Below are 21,184 nucleotides of genomic sequence, written 5' to 3' on the forward strand. Positions count from 1 at the left end.
ATCAAAAAGACCATAAATAACAGATGTTGGTGAGGATACAGAATAAAGGGAACCCTAGTAAACTGTTAGTGGGAATATAAACTGGTGTAGCCACTATGGAAAACAGTATAGAGAGTCCTGAAAAAATTAAGAATAGAACTACCATATTTTCCAGCTATCCCACTTCTGGGTATTTATCCAAAGAATACAGAATATATGTAACCCTGTGTTCATCATGGCATTATTTACAATAGTCAAGATATTAAAATAGCTAAGTGCCCATCAACAGTTGAATGGATAAAGATGTGATATACACACACACACACAGAGAAATACTACTCAGCCATAAAAAGATAAAATTTTCCCATTTGTGACAACACAGATGGACCTTGAGGGTATCATGCTAAGTGAAATAAGTCAGATGGAAAAAGACAAATACCATATGATATCACTCATATGTGGACTATAAAAAACAAACACACACACACAAACAAAATAAATGCAAAAACGAAACAAAAACACACACATAAATACAGAGAACAGAGTAGTGGTTACCAGGGGAAGGGGCAGGGAGGAATGGGTAAAGGGGATCAACTGTATGGTGATAGATGGAAACTAAATTTTTAGTGGTAAACACACTGTAGTGTATGTAGAAGTAGAAATACTGCACACTTGAAACATTTATATATGTTATAAACCAATGTTACTTCAATACAAAATAAATCTAGAATTTTTAAAATAATAAAAAGAGAAACAACTCAATAAAAATGGACTAAAAACATAGATAGTGAGGATTAAGTAGAAATTGGCAAGAGGGAACATTTGGAGGCAATAGAAATGTTCTATGTCTTGGTTTGGTAATGGCTACCTAAGTGTATAAATTTATAAAACAATCAAAATTCTGTATCAATTTATATATAGAAAATCTGTGGATTTCACTATATATAAATGTTTCCTCCCATTTAGCAAACTAAAAATAATACATACATTAGAGCTACATTATGCATTGATTTACCCTTTCTTTAATCTATCTGTATTTCAGTACACAATAATCCTGCATTTCATACTGATTCTATACTGGTACATGAAAATACTTTGTAAATTACAAAGCACTATTGTGGTATAAAGTGTTATTAATGCTACTTAAATAATAATGCTACTTTAAGAGGTTAAAATAACCTCTTAAGAGTTTCAAGAGGTAGGGGCTTCCCTGGTGGCGCAGTGGTTGAGAGTCTGCCTGCCAATGCAGGGGACACGGGTTCGAGCCCTGGTCTGGGAAGATCCCACGTGCCGCGGAGCGGCTGGGCCCGTGAGCCACAACTGCTGAGCCTGAGCGTCTGGAGCCTGTGCTCCGCAACGGGAGAGGCCGCGATAGTGAGAGGCCCGCACACCGCGATGAAGAGTGGCTCCCACTCGCCGCAACTGGAGAAGGCCCTCGCACAGAAACGAAGACCCAACACAGCCAAAAAAAAATAAACATAATAAATAAATAATAAATAAAAATTAAAAAAAAAAGAGTTTCAAGAGGTATCTCTTGCTTCTAGTGATCTCTAGGGTTTGAGGAAAAATTCAATATTTATCCTATCCATGTCCTTCATGACTAGACTCTTAAATAAAACTCTGTATTATTCTTTTAGTCTTTCCTCATTGCAAGTTCTCTCAATTCTTTAATAAAATTAGGTACTCTTTTCCACACTATTTACTAAAAATTTTAAATGTATACATGACATCCTAGTGATGAATGAACCTCAGCATGATAACTTCAAATCCTCCCCAGAAAGGATCAGCCATATATTCACTGACCTTTGTGGCTATAAGAGCACATTGGGCTAAGGTCTTTAGGAGTTTCCTAAATCTTTTATCTGTTCAAAATTGTTAGTTTTGCATCAGTGTTGCCTAGAAACATACTTTAACAGTGTCCCTCTAATTTTAGCTTCTCTGCCCCTGCTAAGGCCACAGTTCTCTTGATCTTCAGTCATCTGCTAGCCCCTCTCTGAGTGCACCTCATCACCAATTCCTATCCCCAGCAAGTGAGCATCTGGCTTCTAGTTGCTGGTGCCCTTATATTTTCTAGTCTGACTTCCCGGATATCTTACCTTGACCGCCTTCCTAGATACCAGACCACCTAACATACTTCTGATCACAGATTATTACAGATTGCCTGCTCCCTGAACTGACTTCCATATTTATCACTTTGACACACCTCAGAGGTCATTAGCACCTGAGTTCCTTGACTATCGCTCCAATACCAGAATAGACCCTGTGCATTGTACTCTCCACAGCTCACTAATAGAAGTCCTTAAAACCCTGTCAGGTTACAGCATCTATAACCAACAGGAATTTTGGAAGAAGAAAAACTGGCTCCATCTTTTAAGAAGTCTTAGCTAATGTATTTTTAATGAAGCCCATAGAATTTTAACCAATGTGATGAATAAAAATAGATCAAAGTCTATGTTAAAATGAATGACAATAATGAGAAAAGAAGGGAGAGTCAGAGAGAAATCAAGAGTAACACAGATGGGCAGAGGATGAAATAAAAGAGACAAGGCAGAGAAACACCAAGTGGTGAGAGAGACCAAGATGAAGAAAGAAACAGAAGCAAAAGTGAAGAGTTGACAGAGAGAGAGAAAGAGACAGACAGACATACAGAGAGAAACAAACAGAGAAATGAGTAAGAGGTATGGAGAGAGAAAATCAGACAGAGGCCAAGTGAGAAGAGATAGAAGGATCCTAGAACAGAGAAGAGAGAGAAGTCAGCCCACACTTCTCTGTCTCCCTTCCCAATCATCCACCCTTTTAAAAAAAATCAAAAAAAAATTATGTAAATTCCAAATTTCAATCATATCCACTTTGCTGTAATGGGAATGAGTGACCTGGGGTTTCAATTTCAATGAGTGCATGGAGAAAAGATGGAAGTTATTAGCACATGCATAGAAAAAAAGCTAGTGCCTCTCTAGCATCCTTCTGTCTGTTCCTACATCCTTTCTCAAGCTGATTTGAGAATTATCCACACTGTAAAGAAGAAGAAATTGAATCTAATAAGGCAAAGGCTTTGAACCAACAGAAGGAAACTGGTCAGCTCCATGCCATTCCCCTCAAGCCCCAGAGGACATCCTTCAAGGAACACAAGGATTCTTCCTCCTTGTCCTGGTTCAGAATACTCTCCAACGTCTCTGAGAAAATACCCCCATCCTTCAAGTCCCAACCACAACCTGCTCAGGGACAGTGTCTTAGTCACCTGTCATGTGGGCATGCAGCACAGGGCCTGGTACACAAAAATCAGTAAGTTTCTGTTAAATGAATAAATGTACACTGGTTCTAGACATATATGTATATACCCACATAAATACATTACAAATATATTCACTATTTATATTGTATGAACTTTTCTAAAGAAGTCTGTTCCTATAGTTCTAAACAAAAATGTTCTAGTACATTCTGAATCTACTCTCCTTCCAGTTTTCTCATTGATGTCATCATCATCTAAACTATCCACTCCAACTAAAAACTCTCTCACCTAATCAGTAAGGCCTATTGATCTTATCTTCTAAATATCTCCTAATTTATCCTCCATGCCATCTATCCTAACAAAAGGAAAATAAGACCCTCCTAAATGATCTCTCTAATCTTTTCTAGCCCCCACATTGTTCCCACTAACCTTTCTAATCAAGTCACATTCTTTATGAGACACCTTCAAGAAAAAGCCATAAGGAAATAATTCCCCATTTCCTCAAAATTAACATCAAATTCCCCATTTTGGTATTGGGAACTTTCCCAATTACACCCAACCCACCTCCCATAATCATCTCCCACTAATCTCCCTCCCCATCTGTAACCAGTCCCTAAACCCTTCTGCTTTTCCCACACCAAGCTTCTTCCCATGGACATTTACATTTCCTTTCCTTCCCCCTTCTCCATGTCTAGATCTTTGAAAATTCAGCTAAAATTGCATTCTGTTCCTCAACATGATAATCACCCCTAGGGAGAGTTAGTTATTTCTTTCTCTGAATTTCCAATGCACTTGAAACATAACATTTAATATAGCTTAGATCACAGCATATGGTAACTATTTAAGTATCTTTCTTCCCCACTAGATTATGAGTTGTACAAGAATAGACACTGTCATTGATGTATTTACATATCCCAGGGCTTAGCACAGACCTGCACAAGTAGGGATCCAATAAACATTTAAAGAATAAATATACATACCTTTCTGTGCTTTGATTAGTTGCTTTCCAATTTCTAGTGTCACAAAGGCTGTGCCATTTAGAACTATGTCAGTTATGGTCTTCCAAGCATTAGGAGACAGTCTTTCAGTGGGAGAAATAAAATTCCCTGCTGCATTGTTTATCACAATCTAATAAATGATTAAGGCAAGTTACAGAAACTTAGATGAGGAAGAATACTTTCCCTAAAGGGCTTTTATTTCTGAAACTTATAAATCCAAATAATATAATAAAGCTAAAGTTCACAGTCTGCTATGAAAAAATACCATGAGATTTGGTTCAGTTTTACCTTTTTTGAGCCTGTGAAAATTTCCTATTATTATTTACCAAATTTTAGAATTCTAATCCTCATCTCAAAATTAGGGTAGAGTCTATTATTAAAAATATAAATATAGATTAAGCATATCTACCATGTGACTATACTTTATTTCAAGAAATCTTCATTAAAATGCCTTTAATTTCTGGTATCATTTTGGCTTAATTTAGCTAATGAAATTCTTGGTTGATGACCTGCTTCTTCAATATCAATAAAGATTCCACTTATTATCGGTGGAATATTATTATTCCACCAATAATACAATATATTAATATATTAATATAATATATATACAATATATATTAATATATTATTGGTCTGTCTGAAAATATCTTTAACATAGAAAAGTGCTCTCTTTGAGACTACTGGAAGAAATGGTTTCTTCCCAATATGTGAACCAAACAAAAGCAAAATACCCATGCATATCTCAGGTCTTACAAGAAGAAATCCGGAGTTTTTTTGTAGGTTTTCTTGTTTGTATTATTCTCCTCCACTGACAGAGATAACCAAAAGTTATTTAAAAAAAGCAAAGAGCATGAATCATTTAAACTAGATATTGTGCTCTTGGATAACTGCTCTTATTTCATAATCTTATTAAATAACGTGAAATCAAGTTTGTTCTATATGATTGTAAGTGTATTTTTTAAGTACTCCTGAAAGGAAATGGTGTAGCAGTCCACCTAATCTATTCCCTGATTTAAACAGAGCTAGCTTTTTGCTAGCGATGGAAAATAGATGCTTCTTAACACAGCACTTGCTCACATCAATATTTTATTTCCTTAATATATCTTGGTAGGTGATATCAACATCAAAGGCCTCATACTTTCGCCTCATCACCATTACACTTACATCAGGATGTCCTATGACTTTGATCAGCTCTAACACAGTGCTTTGCACCATACCAGGATCCCTCACATCACACTGAATTGCATGAACCTGCAAAACAACAAAGAGAAAAAAAGAACCCTATTTTTTCAGACTTCCTAATCCATAAGCATGAGTAAATTACTTAAGCATGCTATAATTCCTAAATCTGATTTAAGTAACTGTTTTTAAGGTACCTTATTTCCAGTTTGAGAAGAAATTTGTTCTGCAGTTGCTTTCAGAGCATCAATTTTTCTAGAAATAAACACATCGTACTTTGCATGAGTTTTGAAATAACTTCATGTTATATTTTTCTTTTTAATTTAATAAATTAAAAAAGAGACTCTACAGCTTAATGACATGAATTTTTAAGACAATAGAAAAGCTATATCTATAAACAAGTTAGTTTGAATGCATTTATTTTCTAGAAGTTAAATTTAAGCAATTTTCATATATGTGACACTAGTTTTTTGAATTACTTCTAAGCCAGTTATTTTATATCTACTCATAGATTTTAAATTATTTCCTTAATTATATTCATTTCTATGTATTTCCTTGCCCAAGCCTGCTTTAGAAGGAAAATACATTCCTGGAATGATGTAAGCTTATGTTAAACTATAAAAAAACTATGTTATGTATAAAATCTACGTTAGTAGATTTTAGATCAAATTGATGGGTCTGGACAACTATATATAGTCAGAATCTTATGCTCTTGAGAGAAACACAAAAAAATAAACAATGTAAATTATGTACTGTTACAAAGAAAATAATATTTTAACACTCTTAAACACATTACAACATGAAAAAAAAAATGTTCTGGCCAATTTGCATTAAAGACAACATTTGAAAGAAATTCTTTTTGCCCCCTGTAAATTACATAGTGACTTGTCATTCAGGTTACTACTTAGCCTACTTAAAAATTGTACACTATTCAAAATTGGAAGAAGGGGTAGATTTTTTTGACCAGTCTCTAAACCTCTAGACTTACATAGTTATAAGGTACCGGGACATGCCTAAATAACAAATTCTTTCCACATGGTCTCACCCTCCCTACATTCATCACAACAGCTGTTTTGAAATATCTGCCCATCTTATAGAAAATGGAAGCATTATATCCATTATCCTGGTACAAGGTTAACTATCCACTGAATCAGTAATTTTAATCACTCTCACTGAAAACAAAGCAGCCTCAATATAGTACTTTTTAACTTCATATACAGAAAAAATTCAATCACTGAATTTGTGAAATATATATATCATCAGTTCCATAATCAATTATTTCTATCATCACAAATTATTTTTTTTTTAATTAATTAATTTATTTATTTATTTTGGCTGCATTGGGTCTTCATTGCTGTGCACGGACTTTCTCCAGTTGCAGCGAGCCGGGGCTACTCTTCGTTGTGGTGCACGGGCTTCTCATTGCTGTGGCTTCTCTGGTTGCAGAGCATGGGCTCTAGGTGCACGGGCTTCAGTAGTTGTGGCACACAGGCTTCAGTAGTTGTGGCTCGCGGGCTCTAGCGCACAGGCTCAGTAGTGTGGCACTCGGGCTTAGTTGCTCTGCGGCATGTGGGACCTTCCCAGACCAGGGTTCGAACCCGTGTCCCCTGCATTAGCAGGCGGATTCTTAACCACTGTGCCACAAGGGAAGCCCTATCATCACAAATTATAACTGACTTTTTCCAAGGAGATTTAGTTAAATAATCTAAAGGATATTTCATAGACGATTACGACGCAAATCAAACAGCTCTGGCAAATAGTGTTTTCAATATTGTGGCACAGAATTATTCATCAATAGACTCTTGCGAGGCAACTTGCTGAGACTGACTTACCGGCTGGCTATCACACACTGTGCACCCAGGCTGGACAGATGAGTTGTCATTCCTTTACCAAGGCCAGTACCTCCCCCAGTAATGAATGCTACTTTTCCTTGAAAACTATTTGGTGGTAGCATCACTTTTTGAAAGGGTGGAAAGAATTTAGACTGAAAATCTTCATTGTTTTGATATAATATTTTTGTTCCATACCTAAAAAACTAAAAGAAAAAAATGAATTAAAATTTGCATACTTGTATTCCCACAAAAGATATGAATTTTTTAAAACATACTCTTTAATATTAATCAAATTCTTGGATCAACACAAACTCACTGTAAACATATTGGTACTGTATTTAATCAATTTTTATTCTTTTTCTGTTGGAATGTTAAGTAACATAGTAGAGTGGTTAAAAGCATGGGCTTTGGAGCTAGACTACACAGGGCAGAATTTTCTCCCTAGTCATGTAACCTTCAGCAAGTTACTTAATCTCTTTTTGCCTCAGTTTCTTCTATAATTGGAGATAATAATAGAACCTTCCTCATAGGACATTATAAGGATTTCATGAGTTAATATGAATAATAAACCTAGAAAATTGTGTAGCACACAGAAAGCACTCTATAAATGCTAGCATTATTAGTTTACGTGTTTAGCTTAAATTTAACTTCAAAAAAACTTACATAAAGCATTTTTGTCTTTTAACAAGAAAAATTTGGATAAAAATCACATTCCATCTTGGAATCACTGAAGGAAATTATAAAAAGTCCTTTAAAAGATTTATTAAACCAAATGCCTCTTCCCATGTTGTCTTCTGGATAACAAATTTAGAACAGATAAAAATATTTGTTATATTTAAAATGGGGGGAAAAAATCAAACCATTTTCAACTGAAAAATATTTATACTGCCCTCTTATATTTTACAGCTTACTCTCATATTAATTGTCAAAATCACTGCTATTCTCTCACTTTTAATTATGAAAACAAACTTTTAAGTGTTAACCATAATAACAAACAATAAAGAGCTAATATTCATTAAGGTTTACCATTTATCAGGATTAGAAACTAATCTTCACCACTCCATGAGATAGGTATTATTTTTACCCCATTGTTCAGGAGGGGCCCAGAGACGTTAAGTATGTTGCCCAACTTGCAAAACCAAGATTATAACGACCTTGTATACTGCCTCTCTCTACTCACTGAGCTCCTACTGAGTTTAATGATCACATCAGTCGGGTATCTGATATTCCCCATCAGGTTATGGTTATAAGATTAAAACTCCAGAATCGATAATTTCCTGCTAGAGCACTCTTATAAGTTAAATGGGCTGCCATTAGTTGTTCTGAGATATCTAAAATTTACCCTAAGGAAATAGAAATGTACTCACTGATTTAGGATAAGGCTATTCATCAAATAGAAATTGAACAACAAAATGCTTATAATATGATGCTAAGAACCTAAGGATTAACCAAGATGGCGGAGTAGAAAGATGTGCTCTCACTCCCTCTTGTGAGAGCACCAGAATCACAACTGGCTGATGGACAATCATCGACAGGAAGACACTGGACTTCACCAAGGAGGATACCCCACATCCAAGGACAGAGGAGAAGCCAAAGTGAGACAGTAGGAGGGGCGCAATCAGAGTAAAATCAAATCCCATAACTGCTGGGTGGGTGACTCACAGACTGGCGAGCACTTATACCACAGAAGTCCACCCACTGGAGTGAAGGTTCTGAGCCCCACGTCAGGCTTCCCAACCTGAGGGTCCGGCAATGGGAGGAGGAATTCATAGAGAATCAGAGTCTGAAGCCTAGTGGGAATTGATTGCAGGACTTCGACAGGACTGGAGGAAACAGAGAACCCACTCTTGGAGGGCACACACAAAATAGTGTATGCATCGGGACCCAGGGGAAGGAGCAGTGACCCTGGGGGAGACTGAACCAGACATACCTGCTGGTGTTGGGGGGTCTCCTGCAGAGGCGGGGGCTGGCTCTGTTTCACCGTGGGGACAAGGACACTGGCAGCGGAGGTTCTGGGAAGTACTCCTTGGCGTGAGCCCTCCCAGAGTCTGCCATTAGCCCCACCAAAGAGCCCGGGTAGGCTCCTGTGTTGGGTTGCCTCGGACAAAACAACCAACAGGGAGGGAACCCAGCCCCACCCATCAACAGTCAAGTGGATTAAAGTTTTATGGAGCTCTGACCGCCACAGCAACAGTCAGCTCTACCCACCACCAGAGTCTCCCATCAAGCCTCTTAGATAGCCTCAACCACCAGAGGGCAGACAGCAGAAGCAAGAAAAACTACAATCCTGCAGCCTGTGGAACAAAAACCACATTTACAGAAAGACAGACAAAATGAAAAGGCAGAGGGCTATATACCAGATGAAGGAACAAGAAAAAACCCCAGAAAAACAACTAAATGAAGTGGAGATCGGCAACCTTCCAGAAAAAGAATTCAAAATAATGATAGTGAAGATGATCCAGGACCTCGGAATAAGAATGGAGGCAAAGATCGAGAAGATGCAAGAAATGATTAACAATGACCGAGAAGAATTAAAGAACAAACAAACAGAGATGACCAATACAATAACTGAAATGAAAACTACACTAGAAGGAATCAATAGTAGAATAACTGAGGCAGAAGAATGGATAAGTGACTTGGAAGACAGAATGGTTGAATTCACTGCTGCGGAACAGAATAAAGAAAAAAGAAAGAAAAGACATGAATACAGCCTAAGAGACCTCTGGGACAACATTAAATGCAACAACATTCGCATTATAGGGGTCCCAGAAGGAGAAGAGAGAGAGAAAGGACCAGAGAAAATATTTGAAGAAATTATAGTCGAAAACTTCCCTAACAAGGGAAAGGAAATAGCCACCCAAGTCCAGGAAGCGCAGAGAGCCCCATACAGGATAAACCCAAGGAGAAGCACAAGGAGACACATAGTAATCAAAGTGGCAAAAATTAAAGACAAAGAAAAATTATTGAAAGCAGCAAGGGAAAAAAAACAAATACCATACAAGGGAACTCCCATAAGGTTAACAGCTGATTTCTCAGCAGAAACTCTACAAGCCAGAAGGGAGTGGCATGATATACTTAAAGTGATGAAAGGGAAGAACCTACAACCAAGATTACTCTACCCGGCAAGGATCTCATTTAGATTTGATGGAGAAATCAAAAGCTTTACAGACAAGCAAAAGCTAAGAGAATTCAGCACCACCAAACCAGCTCTACAACAAATGCTAAAGGAACTTCTCTAAGTGGGAAACACAAGAGAAGAAAAGGTCCTACAAAAACAAACCCAAAACAATTAAGAAAATGGTCATAGGAACATATATATCGACAATTACCTTAAACGTGAATGGATTAAATGCTCCAGCCAAAAGACACAGGCTTGCTGAATGGATAAAAAAACAAGACCCATATATATGATATCTATAAGAGGCCCACTTTAGACCTAGGGACACATACAGACTGAAAGTGAGGGGATGGAAAAAGATATTCCATACAAATGGAAATCAAAAGAAAGCTGGAGTAGCTATATTCATATCAGATAAAATAGACTTTAAAATAAAGAATGTTACAACAGACAAGGAAGGACACTACATAATGATCCAGGGATCAATCCAAGAAGAAGATATAACAATTATAAATATATATGCACCCAACATAGGAGCACCTCAATACATAAGGCAACTGCTAACAGCTATAAAAGAGGAAATTGACAGTAACACAATAATAGTGGGGGACTTTAACACCTCCCTTACACCAATGGACAGATCATCCAAAATGAAAATAAATAAGGAAACAGAAACTTTAAATGACACAATAAACCAGATAGATTTAATTGATATTTATAGGACATTCCATCCAAAAACAGCAGATTACACGTTCTTCTCAAGTGCGCACGGAACATTCTCCAGGATAGATCACTTCTAGGGGCACAAATCAAGCCTCAGTAAATTTAAGAAAATTGAAATCATATCAAGCATCGTTTCTGACCACAACGCTATGAGATTAGAAATGACTTGCAGGGAAAAAAACGTAAAAAACACAAACACATGGAGGCTAAACAATACGTTACTAAATAACCAAGAGATCACTGAAGAAATCAAAGAGGAAATCAAAAAATACCTAGAGACAAATGACAATGAAAACACGACGACCCAAAATCTATGGGATGCAGCAAAAGCAATTCTAAGAGGGAAGTTTATAGCTATACAAGCCTGCCTAAAGAAACAAGAAAAATCTCAAGTAAACAATCTAACCTTACACCTAAAGAAACTAGAGAAAGAAGAACAAACAAAACCCAAAGTTACCAGAAGGAAAGAAATCATAAAGATCAAAGGGGAAATAAATGAAATAGAAACAAAGAAAACAATAGCAAAGAGCAATAAAACTAAAAGCTGGTTCTTTGAGAAGATAAACAAAATTGATAAGCCATTAGCCAGACTCATCAAGAAAAAGAGAGGACTCAAATCAATAAAATCAGAAATGGAAAAGGAGAAGTTACAGCAGACACCACAGAAATACAAAGCATCCTAAGAGACTACTACAAGCAACTTTATGCCAATAAAATGGACAACCTGGAAGAAATGGACAAATTCTTAGAAAGGTAAAACCTTCCAAGTCTGAACCAGGAAGAAGCAGAAAAATGAACAGACCAATCACAAGTAATGAAATTGAAACTGTGATTAAAAATCTTCCAACCAACAAAAGTCCAGGACCAGATGGCTTCACAGGTGAATTCTATCAAACATTTAGAGAAGAGCTAACACCTATCCTTCTCAAACTCTTCCAAAAAATTGCAGAGGAAGGAACACTCCCAAACTCATTCTATGAGGCCACCATCACCCTGATACCAAAACCAGACAAAGACACTACAAAAAAAGAAAATTATAGACCGATATCACTGATGAATATAGATGCAAAAATCCTCAACAAAATACTAGCAAACAGAATCCAACAACACTTAAAAGGATCATACACCACGATCAAGTGGGATTTATCCCAGGGATGCAAGGATTCTTCAATATATGCAAATCAATCAATGTGATACACCATATTAACAAATTGAAGAATAAAAACCATATGATCATCTCAATAGATGCAGAAAAAGCTTTTGACAAAATTCAACACCCATTTATGATAAAAACTCTCCAGAAAGGGGGCAGAGAGGGAACCTACCTCAACATAATAAAGGCCATATATGACAAACCCACAGCAAACATCATTCTCAGTGGTGAAAAACTGAGAGCATTTCCTCTAAGATCAGGAACAAGACAAGGATGTCCACTCTCACCACTATTATTCCACATAGTTTTGGAAGTCTTAGCCACAGCAATCAGAGAAGGAAAAGAAATAAAAGGAATACAAATTGGAAAAGAAGAAGTAAAACTCTCACTGTTTGCAGATGACATGATACTATACATAGAGAATTCTAAAGATGCCACCAGAAAACTACTACAGTGAATCAATGAATTCAGTAGAGTAGCAGCATACAAAATTAATGCACAGAAATCTCTTGCATTCCTACACACTAATGATGAAAAATCTGAAAGAGAAGTTAAGGAAGCACTCCCATTTACCATTGCAACAAAAAGAATAAAACACCTAGGAATAAAACTACCTAGGGAGACAAAAGACCTGTATGCAGAAAACTATAAGACACTGATGAAAGAAATTAAAGATGATACCAACAGATGGAGAGATATACCATGTTCTTGGACTGGAAGAATCAACATTGTGAAAATGACTATACTACCCAAAGCAATCTACAGATTCAATGCAATCCCTATCAAATTACCAATGGTATTTTTTTACGGAGCTAGAACAAATCATCTTAAAATTTGTATGGAGACACAAAAGACCCCGAATAGTCAAAGCAGTCTTGAGGGAAAAAAACGGAGCTGGAGGAATCAGCCTCCCTGACTTCAGACTGTACTACAAAGCTACAGTAATCAAGACAATATGGTACTGGCACAAAAACAGAAACATAGATCAATGGAACAAGATAGAAAGCCCAGAGGTAAACCCACGCACCTATGGTCAACTAATCTATGACAAAGAAGGCAAAGATAGACAATGGAGAAAAAACAGTCTCTTCAATAAGTGGTGCTGGGAAAACTGGACAGCTACATGTAAAAGAATGAAATTAGAATACTCCCTAACACCATACACAAAAATAAACTCAAAATGGATTAAAGACCTAAATGTAAGACTGGACACTATAAAACTCTTAGAGGAAAACATAGGAAGAACACTCTGACATAAATCACAGCAAGATCTTTTTTGATCCACCTCCTAGAGTAATGGAAATAAAAACAAAAATAAACAAATGGGACCTAATGAAACTTCAAAGCTTTTGCACAGCAAAGGAAACCATAAACAAGACCAAAAGACAACCCTCAGAATGGGAGAAAATATTTGCAAACGAATCAACAGACAAAGGATTAATCTCCAAAATATATAAACAGCTCATTCAGCTCAATATTAAAGAAACAAACACCCCAATCCAAAAATGGGCAGAAGACCTAAATAGACATTTCTCCAAAGAAGACATACAGACGGCCATGAAGCACATGAAAAGATGCTCAACATCACTAATTATTAGAGAAATGCAAATCAAAACTACAATGAGGTATCACCTCACACCAGTTAGAATGGGCATCATCAGAAAATCTACAAACAACAAATGCTGGAGAGGGTGTGGAGAAAAGGGAACCCTCTTGCACTGTTGGTGGGAATGTAAATTGATACAGCCACTATGGAGAACAATATGGAGGTTCCTTAAAAAACTAAAAATAGAATTACCATATGACCCAGCAATCCCACTACTGGGCATATACCCAGAAAAAACCATAATTCAAAAAGACACATGCACTCCAATGTTCATTGCAGCACTATTTACAATAGCCAGGTCATGGAAGCAATCTAAATGCCCATCAACAGACGAATGGATAAAGAAGATGTGGTACATATATACAATGGAATATTACTCTGCCATAAAAGGGAACGAAATTGAGTCATTTGTTGAGACGTGGATGGATCTAGAGACTGTCATACAGAGTGAAGTAAGTCAGAAAGAGAAAAACAAATATTGTATATTAACGCATGTATGTGGAACCTAGAAAAATGGTACAGATGAGCCAGTTTGCAGGGCAGAAATTGAGACACAGATGTAGAGAACAGACATATGGACACCAAGGGGGGAAAACTGCAGTGGGGTGGGGATGGTGGTGTGCTGAATTGGGCGATTGGGATTGACATGTATACACTGATGTGTATAAAACTGATGACTTGGGCTTCCCTGGTGGTGCAGTGGTTGAGAATCTGCCTGCCAATGCAGGGGACACGGGTTCGAGCCCTGGTCTGGGAAGATCCCACATGCCGCGGAGCAACTAAGCCCATGAGCCACAACTACTGAGCCTGCGCATCTGGAGCCTGTGCTCCGCAACAAGAGAGGCCGCGATAGTGAGAGGCCGGCGCACCACAATGACGAGTGGCCCCCGCTTGCCACAACTGGAGAAAGCCCTTGCACATAAACGAAGACCCAACACAGCAATAAATAAATAAATAAATAAATAAATAAATAAATAAGTTACAGATTTAAAAAAAATAAAATAAAATAAAATAAAACTGATGACTAATAAGAACCTGCAGTATAAAAAAACAAACAAACAAAACAACTAATACTAAACTTTCATTGGGTTATTTGTATGGAAATATGTTAATATAAATGTTTCAGACATTACATGAAATTTCTAAAAATCTTATATGTTCTGGTATAATGTTATAAGTCATAATCCTAGTTATTACTTTAAAAGGTATATCTCAGAAATAACTAATTTTCCTGTCAACTGTATTATTATGAACTTTCATCAAATCTTTAACCATGGTCATTTTTAAGTCTTTTGTCATTTACAGACAGTTCTGGGTGTACTCTGATGCTTTTGTAAATATGTTCCTATAAAAGGGTTTCATCTTCAAGAAATTCATGGAAAAGACTCTGACAAGTACAGGTTTCTGGTAACTGACTGTACTGCTGAACTGAATGAATAAGCATTTTCAGAACTCTAATGAAAAACTGATGAACTCATAAAAGTGCTAACAAAAGATCAAGATGAAAAAAAAAAATTAATTACATGGGACTGAGTGAACTGATGAGGATGAGTATAATTTTTGTGACTTTCTGTCTGAATTAAAAAAAAAAAAATCCCACAAGGACTCAGAGGCAAAGAATATACAAATCAATTTTCACTGCAAAGTAAAGGAGCTGTTACAGTGGAGGATTACTGGACTGAATGTCAATATTATGACATAGTATGAGTGTGTTTCATGTTTGGTAATTGCAATCATTGTTGCTTTTGTTGTGGTCATCCATGTACAATGCTTGGTGTCAGTCTATTTATCTCTTGTAAAAAAAAAAAAAAAAAAAAAATACCTAACCTAACTGCAGTTTCAACCTTCCTCAGAAATGTAATCTTAATCAGTTTGGAATTTTCTGCTCAGAATCAATGGGGTAATCTCTCAAATGGGACCTCTCCATCCCCCCGAAGAGGAAGAAGAGGCAATCTGCATAATAAAACCATCCACCCCCCCGCCCCCCCCAAAAAAATATGATGCTAAGTAAAAAAAGAAATATACAGGATGTTCTTAACTATAAATAAAAATATATACTAAGAAAAAAGACTAGAAGAAAATACCAACAGTTAGTAGTAGATTCAATATTTACCATGTGCCAGGTCTACAAAGGACTTTCAACAACCCTATAAGGTAAATTCTATTGTTACTCCCATTTTATAGATGAGAAAACTGAAGCACAGAAAGGTCAAGTAACTAATTTTTAAAGACAAATAGTAATAAGTAGTAAAGACTCAAATCGAAGATGTGTCTGACTTCAGAGTCCATTCATTACCTTTCACAGTTATTATGTATGTCTAGGTGATGGGATAATGGAAGTTTATTTGTTCTTTTTGTTAGTTTGATTGGTTCTTAGTAATTTCAAAACCTATTCAATAAATATGATTTGATTTTTTAACCAGGGGAAAAAGTTAGTGAAAGATAAAATTTGAAAACATGTATAAAATAATTGTTAAAGATAAATTTGCAAATCTGGTAATCCTCCATGCCGGTCATTATATTTCGTTTACCTTCATGTTGACAAAGCATTTTTTGGTATCCTTTTGCCAAAGCATGATAATCTAAGCAACTTACAATAATCTTTCTCTGCATAAATGGCAGTTTTACTTAAGGCTGCCACCAACTCCAGAACTATTACATTAAGATGATGAATCAGGAAATTTGAACAAGTAGGCTGGTGAGTTTATCATTACCTAGTAATAATGAAAAAATGTGTTCTAATTTCCCAAAAGCGCTAAAATGAATTTTTATTTATTTAGTATTGATTTGTATAGGGAATTTTACCTGGTACTTTATGAAAGATAAATTAAGCAAGATATTTGCATATAAACTTTCTTTTCTTATTATTTTAAAGCATTTTCTCAACCTCATAGAGGAAAGGTTATAAAGGTAAAAATAATCGCATTTGAAATAAAAATTCCTAATAAGTGTCTACAATGTAACAGGTTACAACATAGCATAACAAACCCTTGAAAAGGGTTTGTTCTGATTTGGGAATTTGCTTGTATGAAGAAGTATTAGAGATAAACATGATATTATGATTATAGTGTTAACTCATTTTATTTATCTTTAGCATGTTTTTACTGAGCATTTGCTATGCCCCAGACACTGTTCTAGGCAATGGCAATACAGCAGTGAGCAAAAAAGATACAATATTCTACCCTCAGAGAGATTATCTTTGGGGGGGAGGGAAGATAAATTAAGTGAAATATAAAGTATATTAAAAGCTAATATGTTGCTGATAAGATAAGGCATAGAATATGGGTAGAGTGTTGCTATTTTAAATAGAGTGGTCAGCAAAGGTCTCACCGAGGTGACATCTGAGCAAAGACCTAAAGGGAGTGAGGGGATGAGTTGCATGGTCCTTTCAGGCAGACGGAAAACTAAAAGCAAAGGCCCTGAGAAGGAAGCATGCCTAGCACATTAAGAAGAGTCAGAGGGCCAGTGTGGCTGAAGTAGAAGGAGGGAAGAGAAAGAGGGACAGGAGGTGAGGTCAATGAGGTAAAGGGGACTGGATCACACAGGCTGAGTCAATCACTACGTGGACTTACAATTATACTCAAGTCAAGTGGGAAACTCTCCAAAGTTTTGAGCAGCGGATTGACATGAGCTGCCTTAAGTTTTTAGAGAATTGTTCTGGCTACTAAGTTGAGAATGGAATGTAGGAGGCAAGACTGGAAGCAGGGAGAGTAAGTATAATGTTTTTATACCAGGTCAGGCAAGAGATGATGATTTAGACTGGATGCCATCATAGAAGGGGTAAGAAGTTAGCAAATAAAATTACTTGCAGATGGGAAGGTCCCAGAAAATGAGGATATAGTGAATTACTATTGTACCTAATATTGCCTGATCCAATTATTTCTTCTTGCCTCAAAGTCCAACCTCAGCACACACTGACCTATTTCACTAAAAGCAGACAAAGAGGTCTCTCCCTTTGATCAAGGCCATTTGGCGGGCAGAGCCTTTTCTACTTCTCTCACCTTCACCTCAATATCTCTGCTACTTTTTGCATTGCCTTTGTGTTTTGGAAAGAATAAGATTTAACTGTGAGCTAGAAGGAAATAGATATGAGTCAGACAAAAGGCATTAGTCTAAGTGAGAAATAATGAGGACAGCAGAAATCAAGACAGCATTTACCACACATATTTAACATGTTGATTAGCCTGAACTCAGAAGCCAACCAACTGGAAATGGTGAGCAAGAAGGGAAGAGCTGAAGATGACAGAGTTTTCTAGTTTAAATAGCTGCATGTGGAGTGATGCTGTTACTGAAATGACTGGGCTGACACGAAAAGATTCAAGGTGGAGAATTGAAGATAACCAGTTCTGTATTAGAAATGCTTCACCTGGGATGCCTGTGGACTATTCAGGTGGAGATATCTAATCTGCAGTTGGAAATACAATTTTGAAGCACAGAGAATAAAATAAATCAGGGCTAAAGGTAAACGGCAACATCATTTCACAAACTGTGAAAGCCTACAGTTCTATCACTGTTTTAGATGCAATGCAATGCAATGTGGGAGTTTCCCCATGCTGGAAGGGATCAAAGTATAGCTGTCCCCTTACTCTTCACTTACTTATATTTACGCAGGCATTTCTAATCTCAAAGTAAGTTATCATCTTAGGAAGAGAATATAGGACAGCTAAGATTGCTGATTATTTTCTACCTGGAATTTTCTTTAAAAACTAAGTGTTGCCAAACACCAATGAAATGCCTTCTAATATGAGCTCTAGGAAACCCTGGCTAACTTTAGAATTCCCCTCCTTTTTTGATGTGCTTTTTAATGACCTGTGGGGAATAATCTGACATCTAGATTTTTTTTAACATTACGAAGTTAGCTTTATAGTTTTGGAAGGGAGTTTGTTTTGAAATTTCTTCACATTAATATTTGAGCTCTGAGGTTACCATTCATCCATGTGAGTCCCTCCAGTGACTCCTTCACATCCTCTCTCTTCACCTAATATATTCCATCCCTCTCCAAGTCCCATGTATTTTACCTCCCCAGTCAGTATCTTTACTCTCCGTCCACTGCCTGACTTCAAAGGTCCCTATCTTCCATCATTCACAAATACTAAGGGCCTATGCTACATCATCCATTATGTGGTCTCTGTCCTCCAGTCTCCCTTTACCCCAACATATCTGCAATGCTGCACTCCAGAGTACTGCAAACCTGCTCATGGTACTTCTACCCTTAAGATCCTTCAGTGACTCCCTGCATAAAGTCCAGATTCCTTAGCTTCACCCAGCACAGCAAGTCATTATGACCTGGCTCTTGTCCATCTCTCCAGCCTCATCTCCCTCTGCTTTTCCCCCTTGAAATTTACACTCAAAAAAACAAAATATGCAGGGTTCCCCAAACACAAATTGTTTCTACCTCTCTACCTTTATACAAATTGATCCCCACCAAAAAAAACAACAACAACAACAAATTGATCCCCACCATCACTCAACATTCATCATTCAAGGCTGAGGCTTCCCTAACATTCCCGACAGAATTATTCTCACCGCCACCTCTATAACTTAATCAAATTATCTGTATACCAGCTTGGAAGTCCTAGAGGCCCTTTAACATGTTCAAGATATATCACTTACCCCTCTCTTCCCTCTGGCTCCCTCTCATAAATGCTCTCTCTCAGAGAGTAGCATTTCCCTTAGCTCAGGGGTCAAAAATAGAAATCTGGGCTTCATCTCACACCGCATACCCAAACCACTAAGTTCAGTTCATTTTAGTCCTAAATAGCTCCAACAACCACCCTTAGTTCAGACCCTTATCACTTTTACTTGCACTCTAGTATCCCCATCTCAAGTCTCACCTGATGATATTACTTTCCTGCTAACAATTCTGATGGTGCCATTCACCTCCTCAGCATGGCCCAATCTTCCTTCCTCACCCCCTACCACCAAACAATCACCAAGACCTCTCAATATATCTCTTAAATATCACCAGACTTCAAGTCTCTCATGTACTGCCATCCCTAAGTTGAAGCCACCATGGCCTCTCATCTGGAGAGAAGATTACCCAGGTTGCCTCCATTCTCACCCCTATTCCCAGGCCTTCAGGACAAAGCTGTCACTCCTTAATGCGGCTCACAGGCTGCTCCCTAGCCTGTCTCTCACCACCTGCCTCCTTACTTGCTACCTATAATCTAGTCTGGGCCTTCACATAGGCCACTCTCCTGCCTAGAACTTTCTTACTCTTACTCCTCCCCCTGACTGACTTCTACTAATCCTTCAGGTCCCAGCTTATATGTAAAACCCAAAAATTATACTCCTTAAAGTGATTTTTTTTAATTTATTTATTTTATTTATTTTATTTTTGGCTGCATTGGGTCTTCATTGCTGCACACGGGCTTTCTCTAATTGCGGCAAGTGGGATATACTCTTTGGTGCAGTGCACGGGCTTCTCATTGCGGTGGCTTCTCTTGTTGCAGAGCACGGGCTCTAGGTGAGTGGGCTTCAGTAGTTGTGGCTCACAGGCTCTAGAGCACAGGCTCAGTAGTTTTGGCGCACGGGCTTAGTTGCTCCGTGGCATGTGGGATCTTCCCGGACCAGGGCTCGAACCTGTGTTCCCTGCATTGGCAGGTGGATTCTTAACCACTGTGTCACCAGGGAAGCCCCTATACTCCTTAAAACTGTACACTTCTCCCACTGTGGATGGGAAATGTTTCTTCCCTAATCCTGATGTTTCATTTCCCTCCAGGAGGGGAGCTGAGTTAGTTTAACTCCAGGCTTCTTTTTGCCCCCTTAGTCACCCTGTCCCCCTGGAAATGGTTTATCTGACCATCAAATTTTGAGAGAATAATTGGGCATGAGAAGTCCTTCTTAAACCTTCTCCCTCTTGGGAGCTAGCTGCCCTCAGAAAGCAAATGTTCCTCCTCAGATGATAAGTCTGCCTAATTCAGGAAATCCAGTTAGCATTGGCTCTAATACCAAACTGTAACAAGTGATACTTTGGCCTCCATCTTTACTCTGGTTTTTCAGACGGGAGAAGAGGGATGCTATTTATTTGTACCCCCTCTAAGATCAAGAACACTCATCATAACACATACCATAATATACTATAATGTTACTAGATTCTTAAGCTTCCTGAGAGCAGGAATCAGCTCTTTTTCTCATGCTCATATCCCTAGTACAGTGCCTAACATATAGTAAATGCTCAATCTGCCATATAAATAAGTGAAGCCCACCATGCCCTGGTCCCCCAGAAACCTGTCCAGTCTCATCTCCATGAACTTCTCTCTGACTCCAATACTTTGCAAAGTCCACAATGCCAAAGCACCTGAATTTTTAAAAATAGGTCATGCTCCTTCACTTCTTGATACATGTTATTCCTTACATCTAGATTA

At 37.5% G+C, this 21,184-nt stretch overlaps 1 protein-coding gene across 2 annotated transcripts in view; it reads right to left on the minus strand.

Annotated features, from left to right (window-relative positions):
* Positions 1–21,184, minus strand: part of DECR1 (2,4-dienoyl-CoA reductase 1) — a 73,354-nt gene that overhangs the window by 48,914 nt on the left and 3,256 nt on the right. For both annotated transcript variants that reach the window (XM_007182120.3, XM_007182119.2), the window contains exons 2-5: positions 7,218–7,420; positions 5,583–5,640; positions 5,371–5,457; positions 4,189–4,336 (exon numbers count right to left, since the gene is read on the minus strand). In XM_007182120.3, coding sequence (XP_007182182.2) covers positions 4,189–4,336; positions 5,371–5,457; positions 5,583–5,640; positions 7,218–7,420 — 496 coding nt within the window. The remainder of the gene's footprint in view (positions 1–4,188; positions 4,337–5,370; positions 5,458–5,582; positions 5,641–7,217; positions 7,421–21,184) is intronic.

This window comes from Balaenoptera acutorostrata, chromosome 17 (assembly GCF_949987535.1).
Source record: "Balaenoptera acutorostrata chromosome 17, mBalAcu1.1, whole genome shotgun sequence".
Taxonomy (NCBI): Eukaryota; Metazoa; Chordata; class Mammalia; order Artiodactyla; family Balaenopteridae; genus Balaenoptera; species Balaenoptera acutorostrata.